Source organism: Rhinolophus ferrumequinum, chromosome 20 (assembly GCF_004115265.2).
Source record: "Rhinolophus ferrumequinum isolate MPI-CBG mRhiFer1 chromosome 20, mRhiFer1_v1.p, whole genome shotgun sequence".
Taxonomy (NCBI): domain Eukaryota; kingdom Metazoa; phylum Chordata; class Mammalia; order Chiroptera; family Rhinolophidae; genus Rhinolophus; species Rhinolophus ferrumequinum.
The window spans coordinates 9416108-9436765 of record NC_046303.1 but is presented as its reverse complement, the minus strand read 5'-3'; the positions used below and the strand labels follow the sequence as shown (position 1 = coordinate 9436765).

At 42.7% G+C, this 20658-nt stretch overlaps 1 protein-coding gene across 2 annotated transcripts in view; it reads left to right on the top strand.

Annotated features, from left to right (window-relative positions):
* Positions 1-20309, top strand: part of BMPER (BMP binding endothelial regulator) — a 220702-nt gene extending 200393 nt beyond the window's left edge. Inside the window, exons 14-15 of one of the 2 annotated variants that reach the window (XM_033087954.1) lie at positions 9836-9966; positions 18913-20309. In XM_033087954.1, coding sequence (XP_032943845.1) covers positions 9836-9966; positions 18913-19094 — 313 coding nt within the window. In that variant the 3' untranslated portion in view covers positions 19095-20309. The remainder of the gene's footprint in view (positions 1-9835; positions 9967-18912) is intronic. The other variant, XM_033087955.1, reaches the window with a different exon arrangement.
* The last annotated feature ends 349 nt before the right edge of the window (positions 20310-20658 follow it).

Sequence of the window (20658 nt, the reverse complement as noted above, 5' to 3'; positions counted from 1 at the left end):
TGGCTGCTGCGTGTGGCTGGGGTGTGGCCTCCAGATGCTAAATGCCTTCGCTCTCATGGCTTTTCCTCATGGCCACTGTGTGCGCTCCCAACCACTGCCCTCTCAGCAGGCGGTGGCCATCCAGGCAGGCTGACCCGTCCTGGCTGGCACGGCTGGGCCACCAATGGCCAGACTTCATAGAGGCACTGCTGGGGCAAGATGTGCCTGAGAATGGCACTGAGGGGGATGAGAGAAAACAGAAAGCAAAGTGCCACTCAAGGACAGCCTCTCACTGAATTCCATCTTGGCAAAGACGGGAGACCACGTTGCTGCCCTTGCTTCGACCGCTAGCCTCCAGGTCCATGTGTGGATGGATTTTCTCTCTTCTTAGGGATTGGTGGTGGTGGGAGTGGGGACCAGTCTGTTTTCTCACTTACTTTTCATGAGAACCCTATAAGAGATGGCACAAGGAAGACCAACATAGAAAAGGGAAAGAATGTACCCAAAGTGACACAGCTGGGGGTCACTGGGGGTGGCATCTCCCCAATGCTCTTTGCCTCACCCCAGAGCACAATTTCAGGAGGCGCTGCCCCTCCAGTGCACCCCTGTACTCACAGGTACCCTTGACTGGGCCCCCTTAATTGTGCTGCATGTTGCCTGCTGCCTGGCTCGGTCTGCCCTGCCCTCCTCACACACCATCCCACGTGGAAGGCAGGCTTTTCTTTCCTTCTGCCTTCCCCACAGAACCCAACCCATTGCCTTGTCCACAGCAGACACTCCGTTAGTGTTTGTCGAGTTGAGTGGAACAGTTTCAAAGATGGTGCGTATCTGTCTAGGTCGGGAGTAGAAATATGAGTCAGACTCATCACAGAGCAGGGGCATTGAGATTTTTCTGGGTAAGGAGCCCCCTCTCATTGCTGGAAGGTCTTTCCAAGGGTGAATGAATATCATGTAGTTTTAGAGCTACCTGAGTGCTGGGCCAGTCCACATTTAGACATAGAGTCATAGAACACGAGTATGGTAGGGACCTTGTCGTTTTACTAATTAGGAGACAGGAACAAGGCTGAATGCTGGCAACCGGCTGGCACCGTCAGCCTCTGATTATGTTACTGCCTCAGATGTGGAAGAGACTATTTCTCTCCTGCTTAGGTAAAGGGTCCTGTACTCTTTTGTCCTTGAGATTCTTTAAAAAAAAAAAAACCCACAAAAGTATGTGAAGCTAGATGCAGTGCATAAGTAGAATGAGATTTTACAGAAAATAGAAAAGCTTTGGCTTGTTCCCACTGATGCTCCCCCTGGCCTGCCCTGCGGAGGGGCTGCCTCAGGTAGGCTCTTACAATTACACCAGCATTTAGTGCGCCAACCAGCCTTGCATTGTTTCTCAGTGAGTATGACAGTGATTAACTGAACGTGTTTAAGAGAAAAGCTGGTTGGTTTTCTGACAAGCAGCCATTTTTATGATCTCTTTTATCAGCCAGCCTCCCCCACAAAAAAGTGAAGAGTAAGAAGCAAATGCCGCAAGAAGAATGGAGGTTACTTGGCACTCTCAATCTTGGCCACTAGAGGGGGGTAGTAACCAGGCTTCCTCTCTCCCCGGCTGGCTGGTGCGACATCTTTGCCCAAACTGAAAAATAAGTTATCCCTCAAACAGTAACAACTCAGCAAAAGTCTGTTCATTATGGCCAGCTTTTCTCTCCGTGGATCCAGTGTTTCCTACTCTACCAAAGAGATCTCATCTTTCCCAAGAGGAGTATTTCTCAGTGTGTTAGTGGCTACAGAGTCTACAGATTTGGCCCTTTAAAAGTCATAGTCCCTGGGCAAGGGGGAAATAGCAGAATGATGCCCACCCCTCCCCCCACGTAACTATGGGCATGGAGATCCTGTTCTCCACATATACTCTGATAGATGGCCTTTTCAAGGGAGAAAACACTTTAGGTTCCTAAAAATGCATGAGGTTGTTTGGTCTCAGCTCAAAGCAGGACTCTGCTCACAGCAATTGCGAGAAACTTCTTCTAAAATAGGCATTTATGGAAAGTCATAAGCATTGCTACTCTTTAAAGGAGGTCTGTGCGTCCTTAGATGCCTTCATATTCCACACACAGAAATAATAACCTCTCACTTTAGAAGGGTGTCTGAGAGTAATGACCCTTTCTGGAACTTTTGTGCCATGCTTGCTTTTGCTGTGCAGGTAATGGCATTTGCCTCCTGGGGAATGTTATAAGGATTAAAGCAATCGATATTTTTCAGTTTCTAGAGCGTGTCTAAATTAGGTGAAAATGTGGAGTACCTAGACTTCAAGTTGGAACTACATATAAGTAGGCATTGTGTACATGACAGGACCAGAGTGCAGGCAATCAAAGAAGGGGTTCATTGTGAAAATTATCGGAATTGTTTGGTGGGTTTTTCCCTGTTACATTGGTAGTTGGATTTTTATTCTTGTTCAGTCAGGAAGAGCCATTAGAGGGAAGGACATGAAAGGTAGGAAGATGAGAACACAGGAGGCTGAGTGGGGAGCTCAGGAAGATACCTGAAGCATCATCACTGGCATGAGCAGGTGGACTGCTCTGTATGTCTCCAGGGTCACACCTAAGAGTGAAGATTGGAAATTATGAGGATTTTGATCCCTAGAAGAAAGAAATGTCTTAAGCATAGACCTACCACGCTGCTCTGTGGGAGAAATGTGGTCTTCAGGAATAGGCTCTGTCAGGGACGTTTTTGTTTTGTTTTGTAATATTGGGGATTGGACCCTAAAACCATCAAATCTAAGACGTGGTGATGGGGAAACTCTGTTCTTTTATTCTCAGGCTCCTCCCTTTGCCTGGAATTTCCTTTTCCTCATTCGCTAACCAAGCAGAATTCCACAGATCCTTCAAGACCCAGCTTCCATGTGTCTTCTACGCTGTGATTCCTCTGGACACGCTCGCATGCCTGCCTGGAATTAGTGCTTGGTATCCCAGTGCGCTTACTTCCTGTCCATAACAGCCCTTACGTCATTTGGACTTTGGCTTTTAGTATCTGCACAATCTCCCCGTCTAGGTGGGCCCATCTCTGTTCATCTCGGAGCCTCCCTTGGTGCCTGGAACAAACAGGGCTCAGTGAGTGCGCTCCTCGCACTTAGAAGTGGGGTGAAGGGCTTCCGTGTGTGTGTCGGTGTGGGGTATTCGGTGAGGCAGGGCTGCAGATAAGGTCAGTCTCACCCCGAGGAACAGCTGGCCTTGCACATTCTCCGCCCCACCTCCTCAGATTGAGTGTGTGGAAGCGACAGCCTTCTCCAAAGACGCCTGGCCTCACTGTCTGTCCTGGCAATCCCAGGCAGCCACAGCTGCAGAACCAATATTTAAGCCAATATTTGATATTGGATATTCTCACCAATATTCAAGTCACAGAGGTGCCAGACTGTGGCTGGCGCAGGAAGGACCCGGCGTGAGCAGCAGGGCCTTCCTCCTGCCTGGCTCTTAGAGTTTGCCCCTACCCCCTTCACCCACAACTCAATAAAGCAACCTCCTGTTTCCCATCATTGAATTGTTTGGCCCTGTTTTTGTTAGAGCACTGTTTGGGAGAATGTGTAGGCGTGCCCACATAGTATTGAGGAGAAGGGCATTTACGGAGAAAATTATTTTCTGAGGTATAATGTGACATGAATATGCCTTCTTACTGTGGCTACTACCTCTAGTTTCTTCCGTGAAACGCAGATTACAGAGGTCAGCAACATTTCAAGGATTAAAGTATAAATGAATTTTTCAATAGTCTGTTGGTAGTTAAACACACTTGTATCCACCCAAACAAGACTCTATGTCCATATCCTCTCCCTTCCCCCTTTCCCATTGATACCCAGGTGCCAACAAGCCTGATCTCAGGCTCTTTCACTGTCTTCCATGAACTTCCCAGATACAGGCAACAAGGAAAGCCATGTAACCTTCATGTGGTTTCCTAGTCACCGCCCAGCCCCAGGCCTGTCATTGCTCTCAGGAAAGCTGACCTCCAGACTGAACAACGTAGTCCAGCCAAAGACTCTTCCTAGTGGCAGCTCCGACTCTGCCTCCCAGATGGGGCTGGGTGCTGTCACTCGTGGCGTGCCCAGTTGTTCTCCCAGAACGGAGTGTGGAGAGTCCCCAGTGGTTAAAACTGTGTCTGGGCAGCAAGAGCATAAGTATTTGCCTCTGTCTGACAAGGTCACCCTCCTGCCAGAAAAAGCAGAGGGAAAGCCGTTGCTAGGAAGCCAGGATATGTTTGATGTTTTTTTTTTTTTCTTTTTTTGATTTGAGCAGTATTGGAGGCTTGCCTTTTTAATAACAGGAAGATCTATAGGTTATTCTTACAATATTGCATGTGCTTTTCTGGAAATGTGTCATTAAAGCAGAATTCTCTCATCAAATCCTTTTTTCCAGCATTCATTAAATTATGTAAATATGTATATCCCCTTGGATCCGGGACAGGAGTGCAAGGAGTTCGCAATGAAAGTGACAGCGGAAAGGTTCGTGGAGAAGTAGCTGAGTTCTGTGGTTGCCATAGCCAGCAGCCCGCATGGCCATGGCTGTGTTAAGCAATGGTCAGGAGTCGGGGCAAGGATGGGATTCACGCTCCTCATACATCAGTGTCCAACCTTCCAACCCAGTGGAAGCTGAGCAAAGGTCATTAGGCCGTTCTCATCCACGCTTTTGATTCACTGAATATTTCCTGAGCTGCGTGTTCAAGGTGCTTGGCTGGATGAGCAAGCTACAGTCTGGCCCTACAAACAAGGAAAGGGGTCATTAGGATTCAGAGGGTCTGTGCAACAATGAAGGTCTGGAGGGGACATGACCCCGTCAAGAAGGGGCCACCTTTTTTTGGGCCACTCAGGGAGCCCCGTGGAGGAATTCGAGCTGAGTCCTAAAGGATAGGCATCAGGTTTTTTCCAGTGGACAAGACAAGGCAGGAAGGAAGGAAGCCTGAGGGGTAAAGAATGAGGCATTTCCTACGACCGGGTAGTAGAATGAGTGGGGAAGCGAGAGGAATCCAGATGGCGAGGGACCTTGACTCTGTCGCCAGGAAATGGGAACTTTTTCTGTAGGTGCCCAGTAAGAAAGCAGGAGTGAGCATGACCTTAATCTCACTACACCTGTAAATCCCTCTGGGGAGGACAGAGATGGTTCCCCAGCACAGATGGAGCTGCACGCTGTGTACCAAGATCCAGCAGAATTTTCTGCCGTGATGGACCTGGCGTAAATCAGCATTATCCAACGGTGTGGCTACTGAACCTGTAAAGTGTGGCTGGTATAACCAAGGGGCTGAGTGTGCAATGTTATTTAATTGGAATTAACTTAGTTTCCATTTAAGTAGCTCTGGGTGGCTGGTGGCTACTGTCCTAGAGCTTGGCAGGAGGCAGTGGTTATAACATGATGAGGGGTGGGGAAGGGATGATTAGGGTTCCCCTGCAGCCAGATTGTGGTAAGTTGGATTTCAGGGAGGGAACTGACCACAGGTCGGTGCTGGGCCAGGTACTATGACGACAGGCCTTCAAAGAGTCTTACTGAAACATGGCACACATGCGTAGAATAATTAGAGAAGGGAGGCAGTCGGTGTGTGACAAACTGCTGCCCAGCGTGGCGTCCGCTTGCTGGGGCCCTGCAATAGCTCCTGGCACCCTCCTCTTTCCATATCACTGCGCTGAGCAGCTGTGTGAACCCCACGGAACAAGGGTCCTGCCTGCACTTCTCTGCTATTGGCAAAGATGCCAGGAGCAGGGTGGATAAATCAGAAAATCATTCCAGATCTGTGATGGAAAGTGTGCTGTAAAGACATTGCATAGGCAGGCGTTCTTTACCTGTAGAGCTTTCCTGGAAAAACCCAATTGTGGTGCAACCTGTATTTTCCCATTGGAGCAATGAACAGCTGTGTTTCCTGACCAAGAATTCACCATCAAACAGAACATAACGTGACAGGATAATGCCATGAAAGCAGAGAGAAACCAAAGCCATAAATCTCAGTAACTACCAAAAGTGATACAATTCTGCTACTTATTCTATAAAATGAATATAAATGTACAGTGTTGGTACACACTAAGGAAAGGGCAATCTTCCATTAACATAAAAAATTCAACTCTACTGTGCCATAAATTAGATTTTCCTCATACTGAATTATTAAGTGTGATAAACACAAATTGAACATTTGAATAATAACAGTTTTGCTTCTCCCTGAAATTTAAAGTGTATTTGAGGATGTTTTTATTTTTCTCTTAATAAATTTCTCTGTAACCAGCAGAAGCAGACATAATTATTCCATTATCCGTTCCATCCATCTGGGTGCCAAGTTCCCATCATCAGTGGACCAAGGAGGTGAAGTGTGAGGACAATATACAGTGCAGTGAATCATAGCCTATGTCAGGAAGCCTCCAATACACAGATGGGAAGATTTTAGCTCGAGAAATATTTATTAAGACCGCCAAATAAATACTCGAATTTTCTTCTATTCTTTATTTCTTATTTTCTCACTCTAGTTCCTGAATTCTGATTTAAATATCATATGTTCCATGTTCTTCTTATCATTGCTTTAAAATTACACTATGATCTTATGTTTTTAGAAAAGTTCCTTGTAGGAAACACAGACAAGAAGAATATAAAAGAACCACAATTCTACCACTCAGAATTCACTGTTGTGGACATTTGGGCCTATCTACGTTCCATGATTTTTGTTTTCTGTGGGTGACCACACCATATTGAAACACAGCTTTGCTTTTTCAATGACTCCTTCCTGAACATTTCCTCATACTTTAAAATATGTGTCCAAAACATCCTTGTAATGTCTATAGACTATTTCATTGTAGAGGTCACCTAAATTGTTTTAACTAGGCCCCTATTGTAGGCAAATTAGATTTTTCTTTTCATTTTAAATAGCACTGTGATGAACACCCCTGTGTATAAAGTCTGTCCACATGCATTACTATTTCCTTAGGTGTGGAATTTCCCTCTCAAATGATAAGAACCTTTCTTAGGGCTATTTTGTAAGTATTGCTAGTTGCTCTGTAGAAAGGTGTTCTAATGTAGTTCTAATGTAGTTATGAAAATGGGTGTTGAGATCAGAAAGACCAGAGTTGCAGTCCTGGTATAACAGTTCTGGACTTGCCATCAGCCACGTGACCTTGAGCAAGTTGTTAGCATCTCCAAGCTTCAGTTTTCCTACCTGTGAAGTGGGCTAGTAGTAACACCTCCCTCATATCCTTTGCCACGTGGGACAAATGAGATAACCCATGTAAAAGCTAAATATAGCAAAATTGCTTGACATGAGAGCTAATGATTATACACTTCTGCCAGTGGAGTATGGACTGTATTCTCCCTTCTCTTACAAACCCTGGGCACAACTTCGTGTAAAAATCACCAAGGTGACAAGTGAAAAAAAGGTGTCTTGTAGTTTTAACTTCTGTGACAAAACACATCTTTCAAACCTTCAGAAATATGTGAAATGTTTCAAACGAAGGGCTGGCTTTGACAAACATTTTTGTCTCAAATGTTTTTCCTCGTGAGTGTCAAGTAATAGAATAAGCTGAAATCTTCTTTAGCTTTAGAGGGTAGATACATTATTGATTGCGTCTGAGGGCACAGGTGGTCTGTGGGTGGGGTGGAATACCTGTACATAGCAATTATTAAATGTGTGCTTAAACCATTTTTCTCTCAACAGTCTCTATGAATTGGATTTAGCTGTCCATAATTTATTTTAAATTGTATAAATGGCTTCGTTAGACAACCATTAGAAATAAAGAGAAAAGAAAGGAAAACATTCACCAACAATCCTTTCATCCAAATTAAATTTCATTTGTTTACAGTTCACACAATTTTACAGAATTACATTAGATGTTCTTTCAAATTAGACAATGCAGTTCCTCATATCAAGACCAGTTCTTTTCCGTAAAATATTGTCATTTTCCCAGGCCCAATAGATGGCATGCCATTTATGTCACCTCAGTGGGAGCTGTGTATAAAGAAAAGAGATCCACACCTCGTGGGCCAGAAGGAGGGTGGGTGATAAAAGTCTCCTGGGGGAGTGAAATAGAAATGGAAGTTGAGAGTAGAACCTGGGGCAGCTGAAGATGTCGCTGTGAAGTCTGAGCCTGAACGTGATGGGAGGGGTTAGTCTGAAATGAAAATTGAGGAGGGTTCATACTCAGACGTTCAGAGGCCATTTTCAGGACAGGCTTTATTTTCCCTTTCCTGGAGGCCTGGGGGCTCCATACGAATTTAAAGGCACTGTACCGTGTGTCTTCTACCTGAAAGGGTTTGCTAGTGAACATGACTTCACAGGATTTCTGTCATGCAAGTGGGAGAAGCTTTTAAGAAAAACGGCCTTGATTAGTACAGAGAGGAGAAAGATCAGTTTTTCTGTCCTGGTCATTGTGTATTAGTCCGCAAATAATCTCTCACTTGATGACATGGAAGTGGCTCTGGGTTTCAGGGTGTTCCTCTTTTGTCCCTGTTAGTTCCTAGTTCCCAAGGCTCTGCCCTTGAGTGTTGGGCTGTAATAACTTTGGGGGTACATGGTGGGTCTGTTGATCCTGTAATATGGTTTCTGCTGTTTATTCTCGTTTCAAGCAGGTGGTGTGCCAGCTTCTACACAGCACTAGCTGCTAACTTTCTCTAATCCAATGTGCATACATGTCCCACCAAGAGAAAATGGTGGACCATGTCTTGATCACTTTTCAAGATCATCTGTGATATTTGTAAATCTGAATATTGTTTTTTCTACCTTCAGCCTTGAATTAGGTTCTGTAAAGAAGAGGTTTTGCTGGAAAAAAATGAAAAAAGGATAGTTTAATTTTATTAATCTTGGGGTCCTCTTGCATAAATGTTAAGTCAAAATTGGTAGGCAGTAAGTTGCTAGAAGCTGAAGATGAGGGCAGGGGTATGGTATGAGAAAAAGGGTGCTAGTGTAAGAGTTAGGAGATGTAATTTCATTCACTCTTTTGCCACTTATTAATGTGACTTTGGGAACATCTATTTATTTGTAAAGTGACTTCTTCATTTCTCAGAGACTGTATGATGTCCTATTTACTACTCAGTGACAGGTTGCATGTGAAAGTGCTTTGTAAATTATAATATTACATACCAATATAAGGTCATTATTTATGTCTTTGAGGTCAACATGTTTCAAAATTTGTTTGTTTGTATTTAAACATATTTCTGTTCTCTTTATGTCCTGACCTATCATTTTCATATTTAAAGTTAAGCCAAGGAGACCCTGGTTTCATCCTCTTTATCTTTCGGTCTAATTAGGGGCCTAAAAGTTCTGCTTTATTTGAAATTTGTCACACCATATTCTAAAAAAATGGGGTCTAATGTTCCTTAAAAGATGAAGATTCAAGATGTTGCCATAGGGTTTTATGCTTTGATTCTGGTGGTCACGAATTATATTGTAGTAGAACCTATTATTCCTGTAGCACAGCTATTCACAAAAGGACAGAACCTTGGATGGTGGCTGTATTCTAAAAGCTGTATTTCTAACATAATAACCACAAGGCACATGTGACTGTTTCTATCTAAGTTAATTAAAATTAAATCAAGTGAAAAGCTTGGTTCCTCAGTCATACTAGATACATTTCAAATGCTCAATAATCAGATTTAGGTACTGTCTACTGCTTTGGATAGTGGAGATTATTGAACATTTCCATTATTGCAGAAAGTGCTATTGGACATTGTTCAACAGTATCCAGCATAGGTTCCATGCAAATTTTTTATACCATTTTTAGGTTTCTCACTCAAAATAGCAACCTTTAATGGCCAATCATTGTTCCCCATTCACCCACCCACCCACTTTCTGCAAGTCACAGTTAGGATGTTCGATAGGTTGATATGTTTAAATGTTCATTTCTTTCTCTTGGTTCCCACAGGTCCTGCGTGACAGACATGTGTGAATGTCCAGTCCATAAAAATTGTTACTGCGAGTCATTCCTGGCATATACCCGGGCCTGCCAGAGAGAGGGCATCAGCGTCCACTGGGAGCCTCAGCAGAACTGTGCAGGTGAGACTCTCCTGACAGATCCAGCCACCAAAGTTTCACCACAAAGCCCAGGACAGCAATGGCAGAGACTGCTGACTCGAGTGGCCATATCCCCCCTTGGCCAAAAGGAAATCACATCAGTGCCCCAACTGGATTGCAACTTGATAAAACACTGGGGCTTCCCACTGGGCAGGGTGGAAGGCACTTCAGAGAAATACTTGGTGACAAGTATATTTGAACAATTTACGGATTTCCACTGTTACAAAATCCTCCCAACCTCAAGCTACCAGCTGGATGTACTTAGCCCCAGGAAAGTCACACCTGTAGTGTAAGTTATGTGGAACAAAGGAGATTCGGGACAATTCAGTCATTTAAGCTCTTTGGGAAAAGTGTGATTTTTTTTTTTTTTTTTTTGAGAGATTGTGATACAAACCCTAGCAGAGAGTTCTTTTCCCTCTGATTTCTGTAATGGTTGTTCGAGCTCTTTGATCGCAGGCAAGTTAATTAGCTTATTTAATACTATGAAATGGACTTCGGTGTCCATCCCGGAGTATTTCTTACAAACTGGCTACGTACTGGGCATTGTGCTAAGCACGGTGGGTACACTGGTGACTGTGAGAGACGAGGCCCCCTGTCACTGAGGTGCCGCCAATCCAGTGGGAGAACCAGACAAAACATAGTGACTCTATAGTACATACTAAGTATGGTAAGTGTGATGAAGGAAACACACAGGGCAGAGCAACAGAATGCAAATGGAGAGGGACTGGGTGACCGACTGCTTAGGGGGTGAAGAGGGAAAGCTTTGCCCTGTGCAGGTGGTGTGCCTGAAGGACGGCCACGGGTCAGGGGTGGCATTCCATGCAGAAGGCGGGACGGCCATACGTAGGAACAAAACAGCACGCTCCCAAACGGGGTGGGAGCCAGAGGGGGTTGACCTTGGTGTGCATGGGAGTGAGGGGCACACAATGAGCGTGGAGCCGAAGCAGGAGCTGGATCAGGGAGGACTTTGAAGGCCTTCGGAAGGAGTCTGGCTTTAATTCAGGAGGAGTGGAAGCCACCGATGGGCTCTAGACAAGCCCCTTTATGCTTTTCAAAGATCACCCTGTACAGAGAATAGACTGGATGGGGCACGATTGAAAGCAGATGACCGGGCAGGAGGCTATTGCAGTAGTTGTGGTGGAAAAAAGTTAAAAAAAAGGTGGGTTGGATTAAGATGGAGGCAGTGCGTGAGGAGAGAAGAGAGTCTAGAGATCTTTGGGAAATTTACAATAATATTGGCTATGCAGAGTAAAAAGCATTAGTGATATGTGTGTGAAACCTCTGAAGAGTGTCCACTCCTAGGAGATGCTCAATCAATAATAGCTGCTGCTATTTAGATTGGAAGACGAGGTGACTGAATGTTCGTCGTTTCCTTCAAGGGTCAGTGAACATTTTTCTGCAAAGGTCCAGATTTGCCTGCAACGCAGAGACTGGGGGTTACAACATTACACGAGTGCTCACAACCTTAGCTCTGATATTAGAAAAGAAGACAGTTCCTGGCATTGCTAACTCGAGACTGTCTCTTTTGGTAGCGGACAGGTTGGTTGGAAGAAGGGTCACGAAGGGTTGTCTTGATGCTGTGTTTTCAGTGCATGGACATCTCGTTCACTTAGACCAGTGGGTCTCAATCCAGCTGAACACTGGAATCAGCTTGGGAGTTAAAAAACAAAACAAAACCAGAAACGTGTACCTGGGCCTGTGCCCAGATATCCTGCTTTAATTTGGCCTTGTGTATCTTGTAAAACCTCTCAGGAGACTGACCTGCAGCCTGACGTGAAACCACTGAGTTACTTTGAATGCTTATTTAGGTGGCTTTGGGGGAGTAGGATGACAGATATTTGGGGGTTCCTCAAGCCTCCTCAAGCTGCCCCTTGGCACAGTCACTAACTAGTCTGTGTCCTTGAAAAGCGCCAGAGTCTTTTTGTCTCCTCTGTCTTCCCGTTTGGATTTGCTCTCTCCTCCGCAAACCCAAGTCCAATTTTTACATCTGAGTTCACCTTTGGCAGCAAGAGTACCTCTCTGTCAGTGCTGACCAAAGCTCAGAGGAATATTGATTTGATAAAAATAACTCACATTAAGGTCTGCTTGAGGCTCCTGAAAGGTGAGACTAAATGGCTTCTCTCTTACCTAATGCATCAGTGTGGTGTAGCAAAATACGGGCGATATTTTTGAGGGACGGGGTCCTTTCAGCATATCTTGACTATTCTCTATTGTGAGTCCTCCTTCCCTCAAATCTACCAGAAAAGGAATAAAGTCTATGGAGCCAAGCCCCGCCCCTCCATCCTGGTGTAATGTAATGCTCAGTCATTAATTTTATTATCTGCGGTGGGGCTGTGGTAAGGATCGTATTCGACACAGAATATATGAGCATGCTCTTCCTGGCCCAGGGCTATATTTAGCACCATTTCAGCGCATACGTTGCATTTGAAGATGACATGTTTCACCTCAGCATCCTGATTTCAGAGACTGCACTCAGGAGCTAAAATTGCTTTTCTAATGGAGAAGGAATATGGCTCCTGAAAGGTTCCGTTTCCCACTTACGGTTAGTGGAGCCACCTGAGTGAAGTACAACTCTGTCAATATGTGGTTGCAGGAGAGCCTTTTACACACACACACACACACACACACACACACACACCCATGAACTTCCACAGATTGACAGCTAGTAGAGGAGAAATTTACAGAGACGTGCAGGATCTCTCAGATTCATTTCTGATTCATCTGGAATACTGAAGACTGAAAATACCTGTTACTTGATTTTTAGCTCCCAGATCTTTTGACTTATGACAACACTTAAGGCCACTTCATACAGAGAAGAAAAATTTTCCAGTATAAAAAGCTGGGAAGTTGAATAAATAAGAGGCCAGCCAGGCTTGAAAGTCTGAATGAACAAGTGACTTTCCAAGTCTAGGCTGGATTTTAACCGTATCATAACGACGGATACAGTGTTCATGCCCACTGGCTGGACCTCCAGCCTGGCTGCGAATTACTGAATACAACACAGTATTCAAGATCTATAAAAGTTTAAGAATGATGACGTATGTTAATAGTTACTATTTTCTAGGTACCTCCTTGCCCCAAGGACTCCACTAGCATTTTTATTACATTGCATTTTGCTAAATTCACATTGTAAGTTATGTGGTAACATTCTCTCATCATGTTTTACTGATAAGGACATTCAGGCTTAGATTATTTAAGAAATTTGCTAAAAGTCACAGAGCTCAGAAAGGAGAAAGTTGGGAATTGAAGCCAGGTCAATTTGCTTTGTAGCCTCTGTTCTTAATGACTATGAGAACACAGACAAGCAAGAGCACTGTGGGAAAATATATTTAAATATGAATATGTATTTATTTGTATACTTACATAAGCATCAACTGATTTATTCAAACATTTGTTAGATATTTCCAATTTCTATTCACTTGTTCTTTATGTTTGATAGTTGTTACTTGGTACCTTCTGACCGTGTAACTCTCTTATGATCCTGCTTTTAGAAGACTTTCTGCCACTTGCCTATAACTGACACTAATTGTCCCTGCAATTTCACTGATACGTTGTATAAGTGGAAAAGGTGCTGGGATATTCAGAATGGTGTGTGTCTTTCTGTAGCACCTCAGATGTCTGCTGGGTTCTGGAAGCAGTTTCAGCTTGTTTTATTCTGCAAACTCCAGGTGATATCTAACCCCGTTGCTGCAGCATCTCTGCCTTACTCAAACACCCTGAGCTTTTTCTTGGCTGACTTGGTGCCTCCTGTAAAAGTATAGGAGATAAAGTTCAAACTGTGACTTTCAGCCCCCAGTGGGGGGACATGGAGACTGCTGAATTCCAGAGGGCACTTGTTTATTGAACTTATTGATAAAGCCAACACGTGTTGCTACATAAAGTAACACATAATGCTATTTGTGCATTACCAGTAGCCACTTGTGTGCCCCTTTGAGAATAAATACATGCCAACTCGAACCACTTTGGTAATATCCTGGTTTTGTAGAAAAATCTTAAACCAAATGAATTCTTTTTAAATGCATGTGTGCAGATCGAATCACATTTATGCTTTAAAAAAATTATCATTTGCCTTTTATAAGTTTGGAAAAAATTTGGATTCACAGAAAGGTAAAACAGTGTCCAAGCCAATGTCAACTTTCTAGGTTTGTCTAAAAGTGCCAATTTGAAGGCAAACTCAATCATGTCATCCCCTAGTTCAGATCCTTCCAAAACTCCCCTTTGCCAAGGCTTGCAACCTGTTTCTACTTCTCTGCCTTTGTCTCCTACTCTCCCTCCTCAAATGTCAGGCTTCTTTCCATCAAGCCAAGGACCCGCCCTTCCCTGGTTGAACACCAGCTGCTTGTTGTTGCCTCCACGCCTGCCTTTGCTCTTGCTGTTCTCTCTGCATGTTCTCTCTTCCTGCCATTGTCTGTCTGACAATTTTGACTCACCGTTTAAGACATAAGTGGGATCAATTCTCTGAAGTCTTCCTTGATCCCTCCCCCAAAAAAGTTGAGTTGATGTCACTCTCTTACTCTTCCACAGTACTTTGCTTTCTTTGTCTTATATGATACATCTTACATCTTATGAAGAATCTGTTTATGTGTCATCTTCACCTGTCTGGTTGTAAGCCCAGGCTCCTGTAACTGGCGGTCAGAAATGTCATCTGATTCACATTTGATTCCTTGGCCTCAGAGGATGTCTTCTACATTGCAGATACTTAGTAGATGTTTATTGATTTAATTTGAATTGAAATGGAGATGGTAATTATATGATGTAAGATCTGTTCTTCCCCTAGCAGTTCTTAATTTTCTACATTCTACTTTCTACCTATAGATTGAGGGAAATATCAGTGTTTGATAGTCAAAGGTAAGATGTCACAGAAAAGCATTAGTAAGTTAAGTGGTAGAGAGAGAAAAAAAAGAATTGAGAGGTCAGAGAGAGGAAAAGACACCAGGGAGTTCTTATCTATAAGAAAATGAGGGGAAAGGAAAGAACACTGGTGGGAAGGAGGAAATGCAGAGTTTTCATACTAAAAGGATCTTTGCAAATTGGAAGGGGAGCAAAGTAGATATCTGGAGGGTAAAGCGAGTTGAAAGAGATGTTCTGGAAGCAGCAGAGTGGAAAATGAACTCAAGGCCAGCCAAATGTAATCCACACTGGGAACTGGGATGATGGATTGAACGTCATTGAGATTAAATCATCATCGAACAGGCACAGACATTTATGAAGCTGCTCCTCTGTGCTTGGCCCTGTGCCAGAACCTTGGGTCATAGAAACAAGGATTTTGCCCCCGACAGCCCAGGTCTCGGTGGTTCACTGTCTTCAACAAGGAGTGCTTGCATAGTGACACCAGGAGTTTTTAAAATCTACAGCTACCTGGGCCCCACTACAGACTCAGAGCAAAAGTCTTTAGGGAATGAGGCTTAGGAATACAGATCTTTTTAAAAAGATACTCGGAGATGCTCGTGAGCCTCTCTGATTAAAAACTACAGCTGCACTCGAATTGTGGGATTAAAACAAATAAACAAATAACTACAGTATGAAAAGTGCTGTGGAATGCAGATGAGGGAAGGTATCTTAGGGGAGATCCAGGAAGCTTGAAGGAGGTCAGTTTGATTTAAGAGTTGGAAAATGATGAGACTGGGAAGAGAATCAGAATTGATGATAATATATTTCGGAGCTCTCTGGAAATTAGAGATTAAACTGTGGTAACTGCTGTGTGTGTGTGTGTGTATGTGTGTGAGAGAGAGAGAGAAAGAGAGAGAGAGAGAGCAATGTAGAGGGAAGAGAGAAGAGTCTTGGAGGTAATTTGAACACTTAGTGCCAGCGAGTAGGTAAAGAAGCTCATGAGAGGTGTTCTCAAGGTGTTAGTGGAAGCACCTGGAGAATTCAGTGTCATAAGATAAAACGGACAAAAAGACCAAATATTTTGTGGAGAGGCCATGGAATAATGGGGATTGCCAGTATGTCAGCAGATATAGTCATTATTGAAAATTTTGGTGAGAACTGCTCCAGTAAAGTGGTAACTGAGGAAGACAGGTCCCCAATGTCAATTACTTGCAGAAGAATTGGATAAAATGACAGTAATCTCTCCTATGAAGTTTGGAGGTAAAAGGAAGAAGAGAATAAGTCTGGTAGACTAAGGACTAGTTTTTGTTAAAGTTTAGTGTTGGTCTGAAAATGTTTCTCGTGTCTAGAGGATTGAGCGAACAGAGGGGGAGAGGATGAATATGCAAGGAAGACAAATAATAAAGCGAGTTCCCGGAGGAGGTGGGTCAGAAAAGAGGAATGGAAAATCCAGGATGGGTGCACATGAGGAGAGGCAATGAAAGACGAGTGAACGGTTCTCTTCCAAGTGACCTGAATCCGTCAATAAGTGAGGACGAGTGCTCTGGGACTAGGGAAGAGCTCTAGCAGGTTTTAGGTGGAAGACGATGGGAGACAGTAGGAGCTCCCAGTGTGCACCTGCTTTCACCCTGGAAATATTAGTTTCCTTCTCATTTGCTACAACGGCCTAAGTTTCTGCAGTGACTGAAGCGTGACTGTCAGGGCTGTGTTAGGACTAGTGTTTAACTGCACGTTAAAATTACCTGTGCTGACAAGGCTTTTTTTTTTTTTTTTTTTTTTTTTTTTAATTACTGATAACCTGGTTCCACCTTTAAAAGTTCTAAATTGGTTGGTCTGGGGTGGGGTCCAGGCATCAGAATGCTCCCGGGTGATCCTAATTTCCAGCTGTGAACACCATTGGTCCATAGAAACTTAACAACACATGGATACAATTGCTGTGTGTCACTATGATATTCAGCTAGGATGCTTCCAGATTGTCAGGCATGTACAACGTACAGGGCATTCTGTTAGTCCCTGAAAAGAGAAAAAGAGAACTTTGAAGGGATCAGTGAAAAGTCAAAAGATTATCAGAAAAGTTTAAATCAAGAGATTTAAAGGGATAGTTGTGTTCATCCACCCACTGCCTCGTTCATATATCCAGACATTCATTCACCCTCTGAGCAGCTAGTGCATGTTATACGCCACGCTACTGATGAAAAGAAAGAAACAAAACTCTCTTTTTCTAGTAGCCTAGACTTCATGGGGTGGTGAGAGAGAGGACAAAGCAACCAATGGTTATAATTTCATGTTGTAAATGTAAGACTAGAAGTGAGCAGCAGGTGCTCTGAGTACACAGCCCAGGGACCTCCTTTCCAGACAAGAGGTGGGGGCAAAGACTGGAAACTGAGTCTAGAAAAGAGGAAGATGGGATGAATTCTGGTGACATTCACCAAGCTAGACAATGGCCCTCGATTAAGGCAGAGGACAGACCTTCCGGATTGGCTCAGCTACACGAGGTCCGTAGTAGCCTAAGGAGTAGAATTAACTGATGAAAAGCTGAAACTACTTCATAAAGTGCCATTGTGGACGTAATGCTAGGACATGCAACCCTAAAGGGTAGTAAGTAACTTTTTGACTTACTTACTCCATCAGTCAGGATCAAGGCATGAAACAAATGGCACAAATTCACTAAGTGAGGTATGTTTCGTAGTTTAAAAGGGATAAATAGGGTATAGGGAAATAACCAGGAAAAGTCCAGTGCCCTGGAAATGAACTGAATCCATACAGAAAAATGATCATCAGAGAGCCAAATATTATGAAGTTGGTTCCACTCAGATATTGCTCAAAACTCTATGTTTCATATGGCTCAGTTTTCTAATAATATGTAAGAACTTGTGAGAGATCATTGACTGCTCTGTGGAGAGGGCACCTCTTTTCTCGGTTGTTTTTAAACTAACGAAGTGGGTATTTGAGGAGCCTTCACAGAATTTACTTGTATGGTTCTTAGTGTTCGTTGGACATGGTCAAACATACATGCTCTGTGGTAATTGTAAATATGTAATTTGAAATTCTCCAAGTAAGGCTCACTTGCTTGAAAACCAGTTCTGTTTTTCCATTTTACAATTGCATGATTCTTCCCCAGGTGTTATTCTGCATATGGCATGACCAACAATAGAGGCATTTAAATTGATAATCTTCCACTGTCGTTCATTTTGTTTGGAGCGCTTCAGGTGAAGGTTGGATTGTCACAGGTGTTCTCGTAGAGTCCCTCCTCTAAATTCTTAGTGTCAACATCATCCTTGATCATGAAAATGAGGGTTGGTCCGTTTGACTATCACTGGAAAGAACTCAGATGGGAAAGTCTGTGTGTCATAAAACGTCCAGAATGTTCACTGTATTTGTTTAGACAAATTTATTCATGCATTTTCAGGAACTCTCAGAATATCGACAAACTCATTTTAGCTCTAAGTTAACAAAGATAGCAAATTGATTTGTCTACATCATCATTTTTAAGTTCTCTGGCCCAGCCAGCCACCTATTTTCCTCTCCCCGGTCACTCATCTGATTTTCTCTGTTTGGCTTTACTCTTGCCCTAACTTGCCTCAATTTGATTAATTCAACACAGAAACCCTGCCATTAAAATATGTAACACGTTTCCAATGTCTTTGGTAGGTAATTTTTTTCTGGACGTGTAATTCTATTTGAATATTGGTAAGGTTGCACAAAATATTCCTATTCATCACAGCTCAGTTGCTAGAAGGACCCTTTGGCGTAAATTTTGCATACTATTATAAACAACTAAGTAACCTGATAGATTTTCTTGTAGCTTTACTAATTTACAGCTTGTCTTATCTGGGAATAAAAAGCTTTTCATTTTATTTTCTTTTGAAGTTCATTGACCCAGCAGATGGATCTTCGACATTTTTTTAAGGTGCAGGTGATTCTCAGCATGTTTGAGGAATGATGGGTGTTTGGGATTCCTTTGTTAAAATGCGAAAGTGAACCCATGCTGTGGAAAAGCCTATGCAGTGAGTGACTGTAGAATGGCATCAGGCTGAGGGCGAATTACTGAGGCCATTTCTTTCCATCTCACCTGTGTCTCCTTTTTTTTCCTTCTAGCCACCCAGTGTAAGCACGGTGCTGTGTATGATACCTGTGGTCCAGGATGTGCCAAGACCTGTGACAACTGGAATGAGATTGGTCCATGCAATAAGCCGTGTGTTGCAGGTTGTCATTGTCCAGCAAATTTGGTCCTTCACAAGGGAAGGTGCATTAAACCAGTCCTTTGTCCTCAGCGGTGACCTTTGTTTAGCAGCTTAAGACTTTGAAACCTGGTGTCCCTGACACTGAAGTGGAAGAGCCAATGAAGGACTGCAGTATTTGTGTGCTGATTCGGCAAACACACACACACAGAGTATATATGTGTACATATATAGATATATAGATATATTCAGAAACATTTCATCATTTATATAAACTATAGGTGGATTATTATATGTATATTTTTTGCTATAAGACATGTATTGTTTGTAGAATCCTAATCTGTAAGCCATTGGATAGATTGTATAAATAAACCAGGTGTTTTTAATTTAATAAGGCAGCATGCAGACATATCGGATGGCTTTAACATCACATGCATTTGTCATTTTTAAGGAAGTTTTCTAAAGAACCTAAATTGCCTGCCTGCATTAATTTTAGCTTTGAATTGGGATTTGCAGTTGAGTGAGAAATGTGTTTCTCTGGAGAAGAGCAAATTTATCTAGGGGTGTTTCATGATTCCAAAGAAAGGAATGTATGCTTGAGAGAGATGGTTGCTGATTGGTGACAGACCCTAATGGTGCATGTAAAGCAAGGCCGAGGTTGTTGGACTTCATTGGGTCAGGGTCTGATATTATTTCCAAAACTGGTTGGCTAGTTGCCAAGAAATATATGTTTGTTCCTAGAGCATAACCAAAGAATCAAACGATTTCTTGCCATCTTTGCATATTCCTTGAATTCCCTAATTATATATGTGTGTATGATGGAGGTGTCTTACACATCACACACTGAGATTAAGGAGTGTCTGAGTGACACGTAAATTTTATTGAGCATGAGGAGATATTTGGAGAAACTGTTGCACCACATATAAAAAACATCCATTTCTCTGAAGCTCAGAGCAATTTAGGATGGGCAAATCTGATGAGATGACGTGAGCCTTTACATTCTGTGACTATTCCATGTGTAAAATGAAAACCTTTAATTATTTCTAGAGGATTCCTAGTGCAATGCTATTTGACTGTTACTGTGTCATAATTATGAGAAAGAAAGCCTTTACTGACCAGTCGATTTAACATCAGTCTAAATGGTCTATATACTTGCTCTAATATCCTGATAGATTACTATTAGTCACCATGTGATTTTCTTGACTTTTATTTTCAGCTGAAGAAGTGAAAATGTCAACAAAACAAAACCCACTGATGTCTAAAAATAAAATGTTCTGCATTGTAGTAAATAAAAAGCTTACGGTTTAAAACAATGCATTTTCTATTTCAAGATGCGCTGTATTGTACTTTATAAATAAGCTATGCCAACTTCAGGCTCATCAAGTTTTGACAGCTCTATTTAGATATATTTTATATACCCTACAATACTTTATTTTGATGAAGAGTTTTATTATTAATAATAGACAATAGCAAACTCCCAAATTTTTGACAGTCAGCATATTGCCATTGCTTTTTAAGGCATTTGTGTTCCTTTAACATATACTCATGACAGCTAAAAGATGAATTTTCATTTTTTACTGGGACATCTCTAGTTGTGTAAATGAACTGTATAAGTGCACAGTGTAATAGTGACTGGCTGGGGAACCAGGGAGTGTGGTGGTTA